We start from the raw sequence: 22,208 nt of genomic DNA on the forward strand, positions 1-22,208 counted from the left end.
TGCACAAAATTGCACAGAACTGCTAGATATCAAATATCCTTTTCTTCCAAAGGTGTGTGTGTGTGTGTGTGTGTGTGTGTGTGTGTGTGTGGAGGGGGGGGGGGAGGGGGGGGGGAAGGGGAGGAGGAGTTAATCAGCAGTTTTATGAATTGAATTGTTCACTTGTAGGAAACTTAGTAGAATTAAATATGTCTTTATATGACAACATTTATGTAATCAAGTATTTTGGATATAGATGTACCTTCCTTATTTCAGATATACATTGCTTCATATATAAATGTTGCTGCTGTCTTTGTTAATTTGTATTGCTAGAATTAAATATATTGTTTGTTGGCTTCACAAGAACAGTCTTTCTCTAGAATTCAGTATTGTTTACTAACCTACTTAAAAGACCTTCCAAAGACTTTAAGTGACTGATACAAACTATAATATGTACCAGCATCACAAGCATATATGAGAGTTGCCCAGAAAGTAATGCACTTTTTTTTCTCAGCTGAAAACAGTGCTACAAATGCAAAATGTTATGTATGTATTATTTGAAGTCTCCTGAGTGAGCAAGCCAAGTTTCCGTCACTTGCAACACATAGCATACCTGCAGGACAGTTTCAAAATGTCATGGGACATCTGCTGTCATCAAAGTACAGTTAGTCACTGGGTGCAGACAGTGAGGTCATCTGAAGGCGGTTCGTTGGAGCTCCACAATTTGCAGCGATCAGGGAGACCATCCACTGCTGTCACACCTGACATGTTGCAGTGATCTAGTGTTGTCATTCACAAGGACAGACACATTATGACTCGGCAATTGGTAGACATTTTGAGGATGATGAGAAGCTGATTCACCCAGTGAAGCACTGGCCCAACCACCAGGACAAGGGTTGGTACTGATTGGGCATACACGCCCTTATTTTGCACTGAAGGAAGGCCATAGAAGGGGATGGAGATAACTTAGAAAAATAGGGTGTGTAGATAAAACACCATTCTTTCTTGTGTGTTATTCTCATTATGTTCAATAAAGAGTTTTTGAAGAAAAAAAAATGTGGTACACTACTTTCTGGGCAACCCTTGTAAATTATAGACTCTAAACTCAACAATTTAGGAAAAGACAGATTGCTACTTACCACAAAGAACGCATGTCAATTAGCAGACAGGCACAATTGAAAGACGCTTACCTTAAGCTTTTGGCCACAGTCTTCACCAGTAAAAGAGAGACACACACCATCTACACACAAGCAAACACACTTTATATACACAACCGCCAACTCCAGCACCTCAGGCCAGAATGCCAGCATTCTGTCTGAAATTCTGGCGTTGGTGTTCATGTGTGCATGAGGTGTGCGTGTGAATGGCATGTGTCTCCCTTTTACTGATGACGTCTGCAGCCAAAAGCTTTATGCAAGTGTCTTTTAATTGTGCCTGTCTGCAGCTTGATGTGTCTTCCTTACAGTACATAAATCATACCCGATTGGGTAAACAACTGGTTCATAGCGAACAGTTAAAGTCTTGATTTCACAAAGATGCATGTTGCGCAGTTTCACCTGAAAATGTTTTCGAGACTTGTCATGCTTTTCTGGTGGATGTGTTCAATACATGTCTCTCAGTTCTGCTGCCTGACCACATTTTGTGTATCCTACAAAATTTCCTAATGGCAATTGTGGAGGAAGCACTACTGTTACTCACATTAAAATCTTGGCAATACATGGATGATATCTTTTTGTGTCGCCTCTTGGAACTGAAACTGTGTCCAGGTTTGTTCAACATCCAAATTGACCCCATCCAAATATTCATTTTATGATGGAGATGGAGAAAAATGGCACATTACCCTTCTATGACATTTTGGTAAAAGAAAAGCTGATGGAATGCTGTGGCACAGCACATACTGCAAGTTTACTCACACCAACTTATTTGTGCAGGCTACACAATGAGGTAGGTTACTGCACACACTGATTCACAGACTATGCATTGTGTCCAATTCTGAGAGCTTGCCAGGTGAGCTTCAACATCTTATCACAGTTTTCTGACAGAATAGCTATTCTGAGAGGCAGATTCATCAGCCATTCGAATGAAAACGAGTTCAGCTGAGAGAACAAAATGATAAAATAGAAGCAGCTGTTATCACAGTTTTCTTGCTATCCTTTAGCAGTATTTCCTCAAGTATTGGAAGGATACTCAATGGACCAACATTACATTACATATGTCTTTCATCTCCCAGAAAAACTGAGGAGATTGTTGAGATCTGCCATAGACAATCTTGGCAACGGAAAACAAGAAGAATACAAGATTGCTTGTGCGTATGGAATGAAATGTATTGACCAGATGCCATAAAGTGCATAACCAATGTGATGAACATCATCGTCATACATATCTATTGCCTTAGTGCTGTACCAGAAGACAAGATTTATATAGTCAGTTTCATATTTCTAAGGCTATGTGATAAAGGAGACAACACATGTGACTCCCAGCAGATATGTTCAATACAAGGCTCTCAGGTCCACCACTGCTTCATGTTTTCTTTGTCCTACAACATTTTCTTGAGTAACCTTTTCGACATCATCAAGTGTTTACTACTGGCAAGAAGCAACTAGTATTGTCAGTATTGCAACAGTTTATTTGGAGTCCTTGTTTGAAAGTTGCATGTGCACCATCAAATTGCTTGCCGATGGATGCCAGTAGTATGTTCAGAACCTCCCACACAAGTCCCAGGTGGTGGGTGGTGGGACACTGTGATAAAGGACACAATGCACATTTGCACGGGGGTAACCTAATAAATAGTGACTCAGGGTACCAATTAAGTACAGCCTGTTACCCAACACTTGGCACCATTAAATATAGAATAAAACAAGAATTTCCTATGACAGTTGCAAATAATGGAGGGACCATATAGCAACAATTTTGGTTTGACTCATGGCCATAGTGATACCAGCGAATGTGCAGAAGGCCACAGCTTGACTCCTGGTAGTGGCTTCTAAACATACTACCATCACCTGTCTGTGAGTAGCCTGACCACAAATGCACAGCTCCCTAACAAAGCTTGCATAACAGACTGTAACAGTGTGGACATTGCCAGTTGCTCCTTTTTGACAGTAACAAGCAGTCACTACCTGATGATATCGAGCAGTTACCTGAAGGTATAATATACACAAAATGTGTACAATGCATGATGGTGAATCCTATTGTCAAAACAGGAAAACAGGCACCAACGAACAGTGGTCAATCCAGAGATAATTTGTAAAGAACTTCATTTTGCTTTTGTAATTGGAAAGAGCTACATCTCAGCCAAGAAATAGATTTTAATGACCAAAGTGCGTTGCTTGTCACGTCTAACTACTCTGTCTCTCAATGATACATAACCATGCTCCTCAGTAATGAGATTACTGCACATAAGGGGCTTTAGATAGTTGTGTAGACCACATTAGTTGTGACATGTGCCTGTTATTTCCCATAATTCTCATATGCTTTGGTATGAATGTGTATATTATATCCTCCCCTGAAAGGTGTCAGAAGGTGTCCTAGATGGACTAGACCAGTTTTTCTACTGTTACCATGTGCTCCATGTCTTGAAATGTAGTATAAGTTAATTTCAGTCAGAACTGTACAATACTGAGTGACAGGCTTTGTGATGTGAAGTGAAAATATCAATACCAGTAATGGTACTGGGACAGAATATACAGAAGACGTTAAGTCTCTGGCAGCTGTGACTGGATTACAGACTGCAGCAGCACTTGATGGGAGAAGCAATTTTTGGGTGGTTGGGGTAAGGAGGAGGGTGGGGCAGGCAGGGGATACCAAGGTAGGGGTGGGTGAAGATGTGGTGCTGCTTGTGAAAGTGTCCAATTATGTGGTGGGAACAGGGTAGGGCTTCTACATACAGTCAGTGATTTGAAGGGGAAGGGGGGGGGGGACACTGGAAGTGGAAATAGGTGTAGAAGGGTAAACAGACTATTGGGTGCACTGGCAGAATAGATGGCTGTGTAGTGCTGGAGTGGGAGGAGGGAATGGGATAGCTAGGAAGAGGACAAGGATTAGTGAAGGTTGAGGCTAGGAGGATTATGGGAACATAAGATATATTGCAGGCAGAGTTCCCACCTGCAAAATTCAGAAAATCTGCTGTTCATAAGAAGCATCTACATCTACATCTACATTTATACTCCGCAAGCCACCCAACGGTGTGTGGCGGAGGGCACTTTACGTGCCACTGTCATTATCTCCCTTTCCTGTTCCAGTCGCGTATGGTTCGTGGGAAGAACGACTGTCTGAAAGCCTCTGTGCGCGCTCTAATCTCTCTAATTTTACATTCGTGATCTCCTCGGGAGGTATAAGTAGGGGGAAGCAATATATTCGATACCTCATCCAGAAACGCACCCTCTCGAAACCTGGCGAGCAAGCTACACCGCGATGCAGAGCGCCTCTCTTGCAGGGTCTGCCACTTGAGTTTGTTAAACATCTCCGTAACGCTATCACGGTTAACAAATAACCCTGTGACGAAACGCGCCGCTCTTCTTTGGATCTTCTCTATCTCCTCCGTCAACCCGATCTGGTACGGATCCCACACTGATGAGCAATACTCAAGTATAGGTCGAACGAGTGTTTTGTAAGCCACCTCCTTTGTTGATGGACTACATTTTCTAAGGACTCTCCCAATGAATCTCAACCTGGTACCCGCCTTACCAACAATTAATTTTATATGATCATTGCACTTCAAATCGTTCCGCACGCATACTCCCAGATATTTTACAGAAGTAACTGCTACCAGTGTTTGTTCCGCTATCATATAATCATACAATAAAGGATCCTTCTTTCTATGTATTCGCAATACATTACATTTGTCTATGTTAAGGGTCAGTTGCCACTCCCTGCACCAAGTGCCTATCCGCTGCAGATCTTCCTGCATTTCGCTACAATTTTCTAATGCTGCAACTTCTCTGTATACTACAGCATCATCCGCGAAAAGCCGCATGGAACTTCCGACACTATCTACTAGGTCATTTATATATATTGTGAAAAGCAATGGTCCCATAACACTCCCCTGTGGCACGCCAGAGGTTACTTTAACGTCTGTAGATGTCTCTCCATTGAGAACAACATGCTGTGTTCTGTTTGCTAAAAACTCTTCAATCCAGCCACACAGCTGGTCTGATATTCCGTAGGCTCTTACTTTGTTTATCAGGCGACAGTGCGGAACTGTATCGAACGCCTTCCGGAAGTCAAGGAAAATGGCATCTACCTGGGAGCCTGTATCTAATATTTTCTGGGTCTCATGAACAAATAAAGCGAGTTGGGTTTCACACGATCGCTGTTTCCGGAATCCATGTTGATTCCTACATAGTAGATTCTGAGTTTCCAAAAACGACATGATACTCGAGCAAAAGACATGTTCTAAAATTCTACAACAGATCGACGTCAGAGAGATAGGTCTATAGTTTTGCGCATCTGCTCGACGACCCTTCTTGAAGACTGGGACTACCTGTGCTCTTTTCCAATCATTTGGAACCTTCTGTTCCTCTAGAGACTTGCGGTACACGGCTGTTAGAAGGGGGGCAAGTTCTTTCGCGTACTCTGTGTAGAATCGAATTGGTATCCCGTCAGGTCCAGTGGACTTTCCTCTGTTGAGTGATTCCAGTTGCTTTTCTATTCCTTGGACACTTATTTCAATGTCAGCCATTTTTTCGTTGGTGCGAGGATTTAGAGAAGGAACTGCAGTGCAGTCTTCCTCTGTGAAACAGCTTTGGAAAAAGGTGTTTAGTATTTCAGTTTTACGCTTGTCATCCTCTGTTTCAATGCCATCATCATCCCGGAGTGTCTGGACATGATGTTTCGAGCCACTTACTGATTTAACGTAAGACCAGAACTTCCTAGGATTTTCTGTCAAGTCGGTACCTAGTATTTTACTTTCGAATTCACTAAACGCTTCACGCATAGCCCTCCTTACGCTAACTTTGACATTGTTTAGCTTCTGTTTGTCTGAGAGGTTTTGGCTGCGTTTAAACTTGGAGTGAAGCTCTCTTTGCTTTCGCAGTAGTTTCCTAACTTTGTTGTTGTACCACGGTGGGTTTTTCCCGTCCCTCACAGTTTTGCTCGGCACGTACCTGTCTAAAACGCATTTTACGATTGCCTTGAACTTTTTCCATAAACACTCAACATTGTCAGTGTCGGAACAGAAATTTTCGTTTTGATCTGTTAGGTAGTCTGAAATCTGACTTCTATTACTCTTGCTAAACAGATAAACCTTCCTCCCTTTTTTTATATTCCTATTAACTTCCATATTCAGGGATGCTGCAACGGCCTTATGATCACTGATTCCCTGTTCTGCACTTACAGAGTCGAAAAGTTCGGGTCTGTTTGTTATCAGTAGGTCCAAGATGTTATCTCCACGAGTCGGTTCTCTGTTTAATTGCTCGAGGTAATTTTCGGATAGTGCACTCAGTATAATGTCACTCGATGCTCTGTCCCTACCACCCGTCCTAAACATCTGAGTGTCCCAGTCTATATCTGGTAAATTGAAATCTCCACCTAAGACCATAACATGCTGAGAAAATTTATGTGAAATGTATTCCAAATTTTCTCTCAGTTGTTCTGCCACTAATGCTGCTGAGTCGGGGGGTCGGTAAAAGGAGCCAATTATTAACCTAGCTCGGTTGTTGAGTGTAACCTCCACCCATAATAATTCACAGGAACTATCCACTTCTACTTCACTACAGGATAAACTACTACTAACAGCGACGAACACTCCACCACCGGTTGCATGCAATCTATCCTTTCTAAACACCGTCTGTGCCTTTGTAAAAATTTCGGCAGAATTTATCTCTGGCTTCAGCCAGCTTTCTGTACCTATAACGATTTCAGCTTCGGTGCTTTCTATCAGCGCTTGAAGTTCCGGTACTTTACCAACGCAGCTTCGACAGTTTACAATTACAATACCGATTGCTGCTTGGTCCCCGCATGTCCTGACTTTGCCCCGCACCCGTTGAGGCTGTTGCCCTTTCTGCACTTGCCCGAGGCCATCTAACCTAAAAAACCGGCCAGCCCACGCCACACAACCCCTGCTACCCGTGTAGCCGCTTGTTGCGTGTAGTGGACTCCTGACCTATCCAGCGGAACCCGAAACCCCACCACCCTATGGCGCAAGTCGAGGAATCTGCAGCCCACATGGTCGCAGAACCGTCTCAACCTCTGATTCAGACCCTCCACTCGGCTCTGTACCAAAGGTCCGCAGTCAGTCCTGTCGACGATGCTGCAGATGGTGAGCTCTGCTTTCATCCCGCTAGCGAGACTGGCAGTCTTCACCAAATCAGATAGCCGCCGGAAGCCAGAGAGGATTTCCTCCGATCCATAGCGACACACATCATTGGTGCCGACATGAGCGACCACCTGCAGATGGGTGCACCCTGTACCCTTCATGGCATCCGGAAGGACCCTTTCCACATCTGGAATGACTCCCCCCGGTATGCACACGGAGTGCACTTTGGTTTTCTTCCCCTCCCTTGCTGCCATATCCCTAAGGGGCCCCATTACGCGCCTGACGTTGGAGCTCCCAACTACCAGTAAGCCCACCCTCTGCGACTGCCCGGATCTTGCAGACTGAGGGGCAACCTCTGGAACAGGAGAAGCAGCCATGTCAGGCTGAAGATCAGTATCAGCCTGAGACAGAGCTCGAAACCGGTTCGTCAGACAAACTGGAGAGGCCTTCCGTTCAGCCCTCCGGAATGTCTTTCGCCCCCTGCCACACCTTGAGACGACCTCCCACTCTACCACAGGTGAGGGAGCAGCCTCAATGCGGGCAGTATCCCGGGCAACCACAGTCGTAGTCCGATCGGGGGATGCGTGGGACGAGCTGGCCGTCCCCGACAAACCCCCATCCGGACCCCCACAGTGATGCCCATTGGCAACAGCCTCAAGCTGTGTGACCGACGCCAACACTGCCTGAAGCTGGGAGCGAAGGGATGCCAACTCAGCCTGCATCCGAACACAGCAGTTGCAGTCCCTATCCATGCTAAAAACTTGTGCAAAGAACGTCTGAACTAATCTACAGAGAGCGCAAACAAAACGACACAAAATTGAAGCGGTTGTTAAAATACAAGATTGCCTAGTAAATGCAGTAATGCTGCCACTTGTGCACTGCTGACACACTGCTCGGCGGCGGAAGGAGACTACGCGATTTAACACTATTCGAGTACTAAAACGTGATGCTACAACTCTCAAATACTATAATACGCCCGAAATTTATGAATTAAACAATGCAAGTACCAAAAACACGCAAAGAAATTAAGAATTAAACTATGTAACAAATGAGTGAGCTAGGAGTATACGACTTGCTGCTGCAGCTGCTTATCCAACGGCGGCAGGGAGCACACTGACTGTGACCAACCGACACTGGCCGTTCAAAACAAAAACAGATGACAGACGACTACGCGAATTTACACTATTCAGGTACTAAAACGCGATGCTACAACTCTCAAATACTATAATACACCCGAAATTTATGAATTAAACAATGCAAGTACCAAAAACACGCAAAGAAATTAAGAATTAAACTATGTAACAAATGAGTGAGCTAGGAGTATACGACTTGCTGCTGCAGCTGCTTATCCAACGGCGGCAGGGAGCACACTGATAGTGCAGGTTGCAAAGTAGTCACTGAAGTGAAACACACTGCATTGAGCAGCATATTCAGGAACTGAGTGGACCAGCTGTCTCTTGGTCACAGTCTGTAGGTTGTGATTCATGTGGACAAACACTTTGTTAGTGGTCACGTACATATACAGTAGAAAACTGCACAGAGGTTGCAACTTAGATTGTAGATCTCATGACTGCTTTCTCAGGTAGCACTGCCTTCAGTGGAATAGGAGATGCCTGTGACCAGACTGGTCTTGCACATAGGTATATTGCAAGGATATGAGCAGTGAGGCAAGGAGTAGGGAGCAAGGGTGGAGTAGGGATGGGCAAGGAATTGGGTAGGTTCCTGTGGACAACAGAATACCACTGTGGGAGTGGTGGGAATGATAGCATGTAGGACATTTCTCATTTCACAGCATGATGAGAACCAGTTGAAATTCTGGAAGAGAATGTGATTCAGTTTCTCCAGTCCTAGATAGTACTGAGTCACAAGGGGAGTGCTTCTTTCTGGCCAGATGGTGGGTATGTAGAAGGTGGTAGATGACTGGAGAGATTAGGTACAGGAGATCTGTACTTGTAGAATGCTGGGAGTGAAATTTTTAATTTGTGAAGGCTTCAGTGAGACCTTTGGTATATATGGAGAGACTGCTCATTACTTATGATACAAAGGCCACAGGTAGCTAGGAAGAATGGAAGGGACTTCTGGGTATGGAATGGGAAGCAGTTGTCAAAGTGTAGGTAGTGCCGGTGGTTGGTAGATTTGATACGGATGGAGGTACTGCTGTAGCCATCCCTGCAGTGGTCAACATCGAGAAAGATCACTTGTTCCATTGAGGAGGACCAGGTAGATCAACATAAAGAAAGATGACTTGTTGCATTGAGCAGGACCAGATAAAGCAAATGGAGTGAAGGTGTTGAGTTCTGAAGGAATGTGGATAAGGTGTTCTCACCTTCAATCCAGATCATGAAGATGTCGTCAGTGAACCTGAACTAGGTGAGGGCTTGGGGTTCTGGGTGGTTAGGAAGAAAAGATTCCTTAAGATGGCCCATGAATAGTTTGGCACAGGGTGGTACCATGTGGGTGCCCATTGCTGTATGACAGATTTCTTTCTAGGTGTTGCCTTCAAAGCAGAAGTAATTATGGGTGAGAATATAGGTGGTCAAGTTGACCAAGAAAGTGGTTGTAGGTTTGGAGTCGGTCAGGTGTTGAGAAAGATGGTGTCCAGTTGTGGTAAGGCTATGGGCAATGGGGATGTTAGTGTAGAGAGAGGTGGCATCAACACTTGTGGTAAAGGAATAGAAACTGTGGAGAGCTGGTGAAGGAAATGGTTGGTGTCTTTGCAGGGTATGTTATTCATGATAGGCTGAAGCTGTCAGTCCACAAAATCAGAGATTTTCTCAGTGGGACACAATAGCTGCCACAATGGGGGCATCCAGGGTGGCTGGGCTTATGGACTTTAGGAAGAATGTAGCAAACTGGAATCTCTCTGCCAGGTAATCACTCCAGTTCAAAATGACAGTGATGGAGCATTTGTCAGTATGTAGGATTATAAAATTGGGATCAGTTTTAAGGTGATGGATTGCAGTTGTTCTTGCAGATGTAAAGTTGGTTTCCATGTTGAGTGAATTGGGGACTGACTGCGAGGCAAGGTTTGAGGCTAAGCAATTCTGAAATGTTAACTGGGGGTGATTTTGGGGCAGTTGGGGTGGATTATGCTTGGATGGAAGAGTGGACTGTGCCAGGCAGAGTTCAATGTTTGTTTTTTGGAAGTCTGATGGTAGGACTGGTGGCTGGTGGAGAAAAAGTGTTTCTATTGTATGGACCAGGAGAAAGAGAGAAGGTGTTTAATAACAAGTCCAGCATAATTGAATTTTTGAGTGGGTAAAATTTAAGGCTTTTGGAAATGACTGATACTTCAATGGCACTAAGGTTTTTGGAGGAAAGGTTAATGACTGTCTTTCAGCTCTGTTTTGGTTCCGGACTCTGTATGGTGGTGGAGTTTCTAAGGGTGTGGTAAATGTAGTAGATCCATGAAACAGGTTTTGCCAGCTATGAGGTGATGCACAGGAGGTTTATAGGCTCTTGTAGAGTCGGTGGATGGTGGAAATCTGAGGTGGAAGTGGAAAGTGAACAGGTTGGAGAGTTTTCTGATGTGGTGTTATTCATGCTGATCTAGTTCCTGGAGGAAAAAGTTTTAATGTGAGAGATAGGTTGCAGAAATGTGGGACTGCAGAGCAGGAGAATTTTATGGATGCAAAGGTTTCAGAGGACTAGGTTAGTGAGGGCTATGGACTGGCAGTATTTGAACAGATAGAGATCACTATGGAAGATATGGTTTAGGCCAGAGACAACCCATGGCCTTGCCAGCATTGAACACTACCTTCCTCACTGCATGACTGACACCAAACATACAACATCCCTCGTGGTCACTATGACCAACTATATCCTCACATGCAAGTACTTCTCCTTTGCCAGCATCAAGCCAAATCCATCACCTGTTTCAGATTCACAGATGACACTTCTGTGGTCTGGATCGAGGATGAGGGCACCCTATTTACATTCCTCCAGGACCTCAGCACCTCCACTACCATTCACTTCTCTTGGTCCTCATCAACCCAATAAGCCACCTTTCTCAATGTTGATCTCCACCTACAGCAATACCTCCACTTTGACAGCTGCCATCCATTCCATATCAAGCAGTCCCTTGCATACAGGTTAGCTACCCATGGTATTTACATCAGTAGTGATGAACAGTCCCGCTCCAAATATACCAAGGGTGTCACTGAGGCCTTATGGAGTGAAAATAACCTCCCAATAACCTATACAATATTCTTCTCCATCTCTTCTCCATCCTTTCTCCTAACTCCTTACCCCTTGCCTCATGGCCCATATCTCTGCAACAGACCTGGATGTACGTCCTCTCCCTACCACTTACTCCAGTCTTGACACAGGCATCTCCTATCCCATCAAAGTCAGGGCTACTGAGAAAGTAGTCCATTGATCTACAAACTAAGTTGCAACACCTGTGCTGTTTTCTATATCAGCTTGACAACTAACAAGCTGTCTTTCCACATGAATCACAACTGACAAACTGTTGCCAAGAGACAGCTCGACCATCCAGGTGCTGAAAATGCTGCCCAACACAACATTCATCACTCCAATGATTACTTCAAGCCTGTGCTACCTAGATCCTGCCTACCAACACCAGATTTTCTAAATCATGCAGGTGAGAATTTCCCCTACAGTCCTGTAACCCCCCTGGCCACAACCTTCACTTGTCCCTGTCCTCCTCCTACCTTTCCCCTTCACTCCACCCTCATATTCCTTTTCCTGCTCCCACTCCAGACTACACAGCCTTCTATTCTGCCAACACACCCACAAGTCTTTCTCCCCTTCTCTACTTCTCTCCTTTTCCCATCATTTTTCCCTCCCTCCCCCCCCAATCCCCAACCCCCACAAACCTCCCATCTGCACCTTGTAGTCCTACCTTCTCTCCATCACATCCCTGCACACTTCCACAAGAAGCACTAAACCACCCCAATCCTTACCCTGCTATCCCTCCCTCTTCATGCCCAATGAATTCTCTTTACCCCACCATCCACATCAGATTGCTGTTCTCATCAGGTGCAGTCACAGTCTGTAATCAGGCCCCAGCAGCCAGATACAGTGGTTACATGTGTGTGAGTTGTGCTTGTGCGACTGTGTCTGTTTTCTACGTTGGAAGAAGATCTTTTGGCAGAAAGCTTAAATGTATTGCAGTGGTTTCACTGTGCCTATTTGTGACACTATGTGTCCTCTGTATGATGAGTAGTAATCATTCTTTTCATAATATTGTTGTTAATCCATCCTGGACTTTGCATTTTCAGATTTTTCTTAGTAGGAGTTTGATGGGATGAATACAATTAAAACTAAGCAATAGTTGGTGTACACATCACAAAGAGGTAGCCTCTTTAAAAACATATGGAGTTTGGTGTCTTTTGCTGTCAGAGACCAACTGATCCCACAATGAATTTTCACTCTGCAGCAGACTGTTTGTTTTGAACTGATACCAGTTTCTGTTGGTATAGATGATGAGAAATTAGTTTATGGATGAACAGGTGAGTGAAAGTGTCCAATAGACATGATAGTTTAGTAATCAACCAAGCTGACACCATCAGAAGCACAAATGAACAGACTGCCACTGTGTAAGCAACATTTTTTACATCTATGTACTCCAGATCCACACATGTCCATAATGGATCTGTAGCTGTTCAGCTCTGTGGTTCATGCCCTGGAGCATGTCCAATGTTCTGTCCAAGGTTTGGACTGAGGGGTACATCCAGTGAGCAGGAAACACATTTATTTGATATCTCCAAATGCACTGCTACCAAATACTGTGATCTGATTCTATATCAGAAAAAGTTTAAAACATTCAGTTTGTTCTTTGTGTGAGAGTAGACCGCATACAGTAATGGCTGAGTTAAAAATGAATCACCCAAATTCTCTTTCTTTATCCAGTCTTAGCAAACAGTACTGATTCTAACACCATTTGAAAATACTATGGGTTCATGTGATTGATCAAAAATGAAAATTGTTTCTTTCTATACATCCTCTGCCGAAAGAACTATCAAGGGTGACAAAACGTGTAGTGTAATTCAAAATTCCATAATGAGAAATAGTGTTCAGTCAATTCAAAAGTTGGTGATTAAAATAAGCAACAATATTAATGAAGCTATTAAAATATTTACAAAAATTGTCACTTGTATACAAAAATCTAAAGAGTACAAACCACTAAATATTCCAAAAATTAAATTTATGGTTCTGCAGAAAAATCAGATGCAGAAATGGGTGAATCTACAGGTAGTTTGATGCAGTCACTCTTTAAGAAAACCTTGCTGTTTAGTGGTAATTGTTGCCATTCTGGAAAGTGAACCTTGTATCAATAGGGCCATCTTTCAAAAATACTATGCAGAGACTTTTGTACGACTTCCCCAAATACCCTAGGGCAGTGGTCATCAAATCTTTTTGCTCAGGACCCAATAATAACATTGTGGGTTGGTCTCTCAGCCTACACATGTACCAATCTCATTATTAATTGGTTACCTACATAAATTAGTATGTTATGAGTTCCTGTAGACTAGCTCCAGTAAAAGAGCAATAAGTTGGCCACTTGTCTAAGTCTATGCCATTTGGAACACTTCATGTCTACTATTCTCTATTTCAAACTGCTGCTGTCCTCAGCAACACTAAAGTTGTGACATTGCAATTGCCTGATTAAGTGGTGTTGTGTTGTATTTGAGCAGCAAATTAATTGATTAATAACAGTAATTATATTTTAATATATTACTCAAGCCAATACACAATCACCACATTTACAAAATGTTTTCCTCTTCTTGTTCTTTTACAATAGCCTTAATTTAATTTCATATGCCTAGTTACAAAAATGTACTGCATTTAAAGATGACTGTCTCTGAAAAGTACGTTCATGAATCCATGTGGCTTCCGTGTCAAAATTTATGTAATAGCAGCTCATAGGCATGAGTCATGCATGCTCATGAGTTGTCATCACTGGAAGACAAATAATAAAACATTCTCCCCTCTCACATCCTCTAACCTCACAGTGACCACACCACTTACCTCTCCGTCCAAGTTAAGCGCCATAGTAGTTATCACACTGGACTTAAATTTGGAAGGATTGTGGATCAAATTCCCATCTAGCCTATCAAATTTAGGTTTCTGAGAGTCTGTAAATCACTTCAGGCAAATGCCTTGATGGTTCCTTTGAATGAGCATAGCTGATTTCCTTCTCCATCCTTCAATCATCCCGAGTTTGTGCTCTGTCTCTAATGACCTAGATGTTGATCAGACATGAAACAAAAATCTCCTGAGTTTGTGCTTTGTCTCTAATGACCTAGATGTTGATGGGACATGAAACAAAAATCTTTCTTTCTTCCACCCTACTCCTCTGCCCTTGAGGTAAGAGCCAACTATAATCAGCTCATGGAAAAATTCACCAACATTGATTAAAATTAAGCACATCTTAAAATAGAAGGTATGCCCAATAGAAAAGGAGACCTTCAGTTTAGTGACGTACATATGTGCTCCCCCAAAAAAGCCCCCTCTGGCTCTAAGGGTTGAAAAGTGATTTTCAGTTTCTTTTTCATTAATGCACTGAACAATCCTTCCCAGGCATTGGTCATTGATGCAGCTGATAATCTGATTTTGGACTGGGGCACTAATGTACTTGTCACATTTACCAGTTCCATGCAAATTTGCTTGAAGGTTTTCATCACATTTTGTGTGACATTTTAAAATGGCATAAAAGTTACCCATCTTCTTGTCATCTTGTTTGTCAACTTCAATAGGCCCAAATGCCGGTGTCTGCTTAATGCAATCTCCTGACATCCACAGAGAATCACCACTTAAATTATAGGGACTATATGTTAGCTAATTTTTTTCCACCTGCTCCACCAAGCCTTTGTCCAGGCAATGTTTTATGTCATTATGGGATTTCTGAACCCTCTTGAAAAACACACAACTATAATAGGAGTCAACATTTTATTGTATTTACTCACTATTCATAGAATTCTCATCCAGTGCATGCAATAGAAATCTCAATACCAGACTGATAACAAAATAGCACAAAAATATAAGTCATATTGTCCAGTGGAAAGATAAATTTAATTTTTATATCACAGCTTTTCATGAATTTTAGTCCACCACATCAGCCAACACCCCTTCTCTTTTGGGAGAGCTGTAGCTCAACAATTCATGTGTGTAGCATGTTTACTCAGATGGTCTGTTGGTCCCTCAACTGGACTGAACTTGAAAACCTGAGAGCCCCTGGACCATGGGGTGTTGACAACATGCTTGTCTGCCAACCGCGTAAATGTAATTGGCTTTTCAGTGTTTTGAGGGAGATGAATGTCTCTATTCTTCTGTGATAAATATTGAGGGGATACAACAAACAGGCTCTTTCACTCTGTGGTTCATCCAGACATGATTCAGAGTATGCCGGCTTAAGGCAGTCAAGTGACACAGTATCATGTTTGCCATTCTTTTCAGCTACAAATGTTTTGTCACTCCTGCAATGGCATTAAAGGATCATGTATCCAGAGGGCTAAGAGGCGGTCTAGCAGCACCTTCTCTTATACACACAAACTCACATATGAACAGGTCTTTTTGGAATTTTTATTTGTCTCCATGTCGTGACTGATTGGTAGGTTTGAGGGGTTGCATGCGAGTTTGCAGAGTGAGTAAAAAGGTGGCATGTTCCCTAACAGATAGATTGTAAGGGGGAGATGGTGAGAGAAATATGCCTGGTACTTTCAGTTGCTCTCCATAGACTAACAAAGCAGAGGAACACCCTAAATCTTCTTTAATTACTGTGTGGAGCCCTAGCAGTACTAATGGCAGTGCTGTCATCCAGGATTCCACACGGCAGGCCAAGGTAACCTTAGGATGCAGTAAAATGTAAATGGGCGTATAGTATCATTGGCCAGAGGCCCTTATTCGGGGAAGTTTGGACGCCAAGTGCAAATCTTATTTCATTCGATGCCACATTGAATGACTTGTGCGCCGGTGATGAGGACAACACAACACCCAGTTCCTGAGCAGGAAAAATCTCCAACCCAACCGGGAATTGAACCCAGGCCCACGTGCATGAGAGGTGAACACGTTACCACCCAACTAAGCAGGTGAACTTAGGGTGCAGTGCATATGTTCTACCATCCTGTTGGTGGTGGGACAGTATCATCTGCATAATCTCAAGAGCTCCTCGAACAGTTGGCATCAAAACTGCCTATCCCTGTCAGTAGTGGTAATTTGAGAAATGCCAAACCTGGAGAGCCCAGTAGAGATCAACGGCCATGCGGGTAACAGACACTGCCAAAATATCTAGTATAGGAACTGCCTTGGGCCGCCTATTAAATCCATCTACCATAAAACCTAGAATATGAAAGCCTTCAGAAGGGGGGAGAGGACCTACAATATCCACATGCAAGTGTGAGAATCTTCCTGACAGGGAGGGGAAGTCTCCCACTGGAGCAAACTTGTGGCAAGCATCGAACCCATCAACAGCAATCTTTCAGTATTCCCAACGAAACAACTCTGTCTGATACTAACATAGCAGTAGCCCTTATCCCTGGGTGTGCTAGGCTGTGAAGGACGTCAGACACTGGACATCACCACTTTGTTGGGCAAATGGATGTAACTTATCTCCTGAAGTGCCACACCAAATCCCTCGTCTTGTGTTGTGCAGCAGCAGGCGCTTAAGGCATAGGCCTCTCGATGCAGGATCAGTCCGACACTGCTGAAGGAAGCTGTCTGCATCTCGTTCTGGTGACACATCAGCCCAGTTAATGATGGAAAGCGCCGCACAGTTGTGAGACAAGTGGTCAGCCATGACATTACCCTGCATTGTGATGTATTGCACGTCTGTGGAAAATTGGGCAATGAACTCTGCTTGGCCAATCTGATATGCTGAGTTGAGATCAGAAACATGTTAGAATAATGAAGTGAGAAGTTTATGACCTGTGAAAACTGTAAATACTTGTCTCTCAAGGAATGGTCAGAAATGTTTGATAGATATATGGCCAGGAGTTCCCTGTCAAATGTGCTCCATTGTTTCTGCTGTAGCGACAGGCGTTTGGGAAAAAGGCCACAGGTTGCCATTTCATTGCGACATACTGTTGTACACCACGCCCTGTGACATCTGACTTGCGCCATCCCCCAAGGCGATTGGCGCATTCTCACAGGATGTGCCGAAAATGTAGCATTCGCCAACGCATATTTTAGGTCGCTACATGTAGATGTAGCTTCAGGAATCTATGGAACCTTCCTGCTACCAGATGCGTTTTTACAAGTGAGTAGTTTATCAAGCCGTTCCTGTAGCTCTGCCAAATGTGGCAAGTGACTTCTGAAATAATTTAACATTCCCAGGAAACGTTTAAGGCCTTTAAACGTAGAACAAGGGGGGCTTGTTTCCAATATCTGTCACTTTTTCGGTAATTGGTGAGATACGATGGCGTGATACAACGTAGCCAAGAAACTTTAGATCGTCTTTTGCAAAAACACATTTGTATTTATTAATCATAACACCACAGCAATCTAGTCTTTTGAACAAAGTATACAGATGCTTAATGTGCTCCTCTTCGGTTTTCGAGAACACTAACACGTCGTCCGTGTAGCAGAACACAAATGGGAGGCCGTGTAGGACCTCGTGCATGAAATGCTGCCAAGTAAGTGTAGTGTCCAAAAGGCAGCTGTCTTCTACTTCTTCTTCTTTTTTTTTTATCCAGAGCCACAGGTATTTGTGATGAAGCCCTAGCACAGTTAGCAACACTGAAACAGCAAGTACCTTCTAGGTTACCATTTAAGTCAGCTACGTGAGGCAGTGGATAGTGGTCTGGAACAGAGCTGGCGTTTAAGCCCCTGTAGACTGCGCAGATTCTCCATGATCAGTTTTTGTGCCTTACCATTTGCAATGGGGCCACCTACGCACTATTTAACCTTGATACAACTCCAACAGCGATCATGTTATCAAATTCCTGTTTTGCTGCGAATAATTTATCGGGAAACAGGCGCCGAGGCCCAAAAGCTAGCGGCTGACCGAGTGTTGTTTTAATAAAATGTTGAGTGGAATGACGTTTGTTGCTCTTGGCCAACGCCGGATCCATCGTGCAGGATACTCACGTAAAAGCTACGGCCAAGGTTGCTGCTCTATGCACCGACCGCCTTGGAGAAGGAAGAGGGGGAAGAAGCATGACCACCTTCTGGCGCTGCAGCAGCATAGCACAGGTGCCGTAGTTGTTCATATACACCATCCAGCTCTTTTTGCGATGCAGATCTTGTAATTCACGCGCGGTCGATCTTTCAACTGAACACAGTCCTTGTTCTTCAGGAACTTATGCTTCGAGTACCTTGCCAGTCTCTCTCAACTACGAATGCTTGGCTGTTTTGTGCACATACGTTTTTGGTGTCTTGTCACGTAATTCACACGTTTGCTCTCCACATTGATACAGAAGCGATCTCGACTGCTGTACAACTGACGTGAAAGGTGCAGATAGCCCAGAAATCTTCGTGCGACCGAAAGTTGCGGAGTAACAAAGTACGCCTTCTGAAGCAGTAGTGAGTTCAAGAAAGAGAGGTATTTGCACTAAGCATCGAAGCACTAAATTTGGCATAACTGAATAATGTCGGGGAAAATCAGCTCCTACAATTGGCCCAATCACATGACAAATGTCCACGTAGGGTGAAAGTTCTCATCTAGTTCTAAGGTTAGCACTCTCTTCCCATAAGTTCGGAGTGCAAAACTGTTGGCAGCTCTAAGGAAAGGAATATCTTCATTTTTGCCAGAATCATCAGGCATTTTTGGAAAAAAACACTGATTTCTGAAACAGGTCAACTAGGAAAACTTTTTTTACATTAAACCAGGTGGGTGACCAGCCGCCTGTGGGTATATGGCTGGTCCTTTTTTTACCACAAAAAATACTTTTGTGATATACCCAACAAGGTTTTCTGGTCTCTTAGCCGTCGTGAGTGACCGCAAGTTTGTTAGCTTCCAGCCACCCTCGATGTTGCCCGTCCCTGCCACGTGGAGGCGTACCAGTTTCTGCATTGTTCACCTTTATCTTTTATTGTTGAGTAATATCACATTTCTATGTACAAGCTTTAACAGTTTAGATACAATTTGGAATTCAATCTCGATATGTCTTACGAAAAATGCTTTAAACTAAGGAAAGGAAACAAATTAAAGTAAATCATGTAGGGAATTCTTAATCTAACTTATCTGCTATACTTAACCTAACGAGACTTTGAAATGTGAATTTCATTTGTGAATTTGTGAGGGTAGTGAAGAGGTTTTGGAGGTGTTCGGGAAAAGGGGTCTGACTCTCCCCGTCTAGCCAACAGGGGATGGAGGGCTCGGAAAAGCACACCAGGCTTTAAGTCTTTGATAAATAATCGAGTGGAGTCTGTAACAACAGAAACCGTTGCATTCTGTCTGCCTTTTACACTCCTGAAGAGTTTGCACGCCTACTGGCACTCGTCACTCGCATTTGGCTACGTGCAGGGGCTTGTGCACTGCCTCGCTGCATCAGCAAAGTGCCTGTTGTACCAACACCAGATTCCACGTTGCTGGTTGTTCTCACTTCGAACCCCATTGTCGGCAGTATGCCTCTTTAGCCTAGCATTTCGTTTGGCTAGTTCGTTCATCAACTACCCCGTAGACAGGTCTACCAGTGGGCCTTGCATCTGTGCCCCAATATTTTCGCGTCAGGGCTCCCTGTTGTAGACGTGCGTAGACAGTGCGTGGCCTAGAGCTTCCCTCCATAACTTCACAGTGGGCCTGGCTGTATTATCTATGCATGCAATCACAACCACATCAACTTTGCGTGCCAATTCGCCAAGGGATAGATATGTAAAAGGACAAAAACGGCTCTCATGTTTTGTGGCAGTCTTCGAAGCCAGAAAATTTTTAAAGGCTGTTCTGATAGCAGTTTGTTACCCGCCATTGCATGTAACGAGCGAAGCACTTGGGACAGGGAATCAACGGCACATAATTCACTCTCAATAATTTTTTGTAACCTTCATTCTGACAGTGGCGCAAAACTCTGGAGTACAGCTTTTTTAAATAAAGCATAAGACTGTCGATGTGAAACAGAGTCTAACTGTTTGATCGGATTTAACTTCTATTGTGAAATAATCGATGTAAACTTTTCCAAATCAGTTACGAGTCCATGTAATCGAGCAATGGCCTCCAGTTGTGCTAACCAAAACTGCGCTCTAGTAGTCTAGAAACATGGAATTTTTGTTGTAGTTCTTGTTGCCATTACTTGAGCCTGTGCCAACACTCAGAGCAGTTGTCTGCGGCATAGTGGTACTGATAGACAGCGAGTTGTGGTACTCCGTCTTCACGGCTGTTGTGTTGAGATCCATTGTGTTGGATGCCCAGTTGAAGAGAATGTTCCGTATCGTTCCGTACTAGGTCACCAATTCAGGAGAGTTCTGAATCCAGTTGTAATACAATCAACTATGATAGTAGTCAACACCTTTTTGTATTTACTCACTATGCATAGAATAATCGTTCAGTGCACACGATAGAAATCTCAACACCAGACAGATTACCAAAGCACATAGAAACGTAATTCATACTGTCCAATGCAAAGATAAATTTAATTTTTACATCACAGCTATTCATAAATCAATGACTGCACTCGCTCCATATTGGTTGTCTATTTTAGTCCACCACATATCTTTTGTCTTGTTCATCGTCGTGTGAACAAAACTGTCATCATCGATTACAGCAGCCTTATAGTAATCGTTGCTCACCTGGATGAAGAAATATTCAAGAGCATGCTTTCACTTCGAAAACTTGGACGTTACCTGGGCTCCAACAATTTGGCGACCATTTTTACCCAAACTTGTCTTAGTAAAAACGCACAATATTTACAGAAGGCGCCGTCCTCTTTGGGAAACTATACTAACCAAAAATATTTCTCCATCCAACTTAGGTTGAACTTAACGATATTGGCCACTTTGCAAAGTGAGGGGAAATTTGTAAGTTGTGTCAGGCACGAAAAGATTTTGTAAAAGTTCTAGCTTCAAGTGGTCATCAACTTTCTCATTATTTGACAGTAAACAATCACTTAATTAGGTTTTACTTACAGCCTTGGTGGTGGATTGTCAGACCTTGATGTGTCAATAAAGAAGATGATTTTGCTTCAGGACCTGACAAAGGTGTTTTTGAATTAACAATGATGTTTCTACTGTTTCAAAACAGTAATGGCGGCAGCTGTGATGATGGATCATCCAATCTTCCAGGCCTGCGACGACAAAGCTTCTTCTAGTCGTCTTGCTTTGGAGAAGTATTTCATAATGTTTCCACTTTTTGTTTTCTGAAGCTCTCAAAATCAAGATTTCACTGTACTTGCTTCTATAACACTGTTTTTTATTGGCACTATTGTATCAACAATTTAACAGCTGGTCACGGAGAAAATCGTGTAGGAAACAAACTAGAATATTTCCTGATAGCCTGGTCAGTAAATACTGAAACAATGTGTCCTCCACCTCTACAATGCACATTGTTTAAGTATTCATTAATGTTCCTTTACGGATATTGTAGTATGCTGAGACTGAGCTCTTAAAATTTGTGTTAGCATCCACAGACAGAAATTTGAATCGTCAGTTTTACCGGAGGACCAGGAATTTAAAGGACTGTATAATGGTTTGGATCCGTTCAGATTGCGATGAATGACAACATATGTAGAGAAGCTTATTGAAAACAATGACACACAACGAAAATATTTATATTTGCCCTTTAGCATACAAGACATGCGGGCCTCTACGTTTGACAGCCGCCCCACTATGTCCGTATACAACTGTCTCGCACTCTCACCATGGTGCGTGTCCGGTTAGCCGCCCTTGATGGGCTGGCGTCAATGCCAGTGCCCCTCTGGTATAAATAATTCGAATGAGGGCAGTACTCTCCAGTGACTCGGGCGAGTGTAGTGACCAAACATACCAGCCTCCAAAGAATATTAATTTCTTCCGAAAACGATACAAGCCATGCTAAAGTGAAAAGGAGAACATTTTGAAATACATGTACACTACTGATCAT

General features: G+C 43.3%; 1 protein-coding gene across 1 annotated transcript in view; it reads left to right on the plus strand.

Annotated features, from left to right (window-relative positions):
- LOC126101310 (SANT and BTB domain regulator of class switch recombination) overlaps positions 1-21,490 on the plus strand; it is a 174,924-nt gene extending 153,434 nt beyond the window's left edge. Inside the window, exon 14 of the mRNA XM_049911986.1 lies at positions 21,372-21,490. Coding sequence (XP_049767943.1) covers positions 21,372-21,490 — 119 coding nt within the window. The remainder of the gene's footprint in view (positions 1-21,371) is intronic.
- Positions 21,491-22,208: the final 718 nt, after the last annotated feature.

Source organism: Schistocerca cancellata, chromosome 9, assembly GCF_023864275.1.
Source record: "Schistocerca cancellata isolate TAMUIC-IGC-003103 chromosome 9, iqSchCanc2.1, whole genome shotgun sequence".
Classification (NCBI taxonomy): Eukaryota; Metazoa; Arthropoda; class Insecta; order Orthoptera; family Acrididae; genus Schistocerca; species Schistocerca cancellata.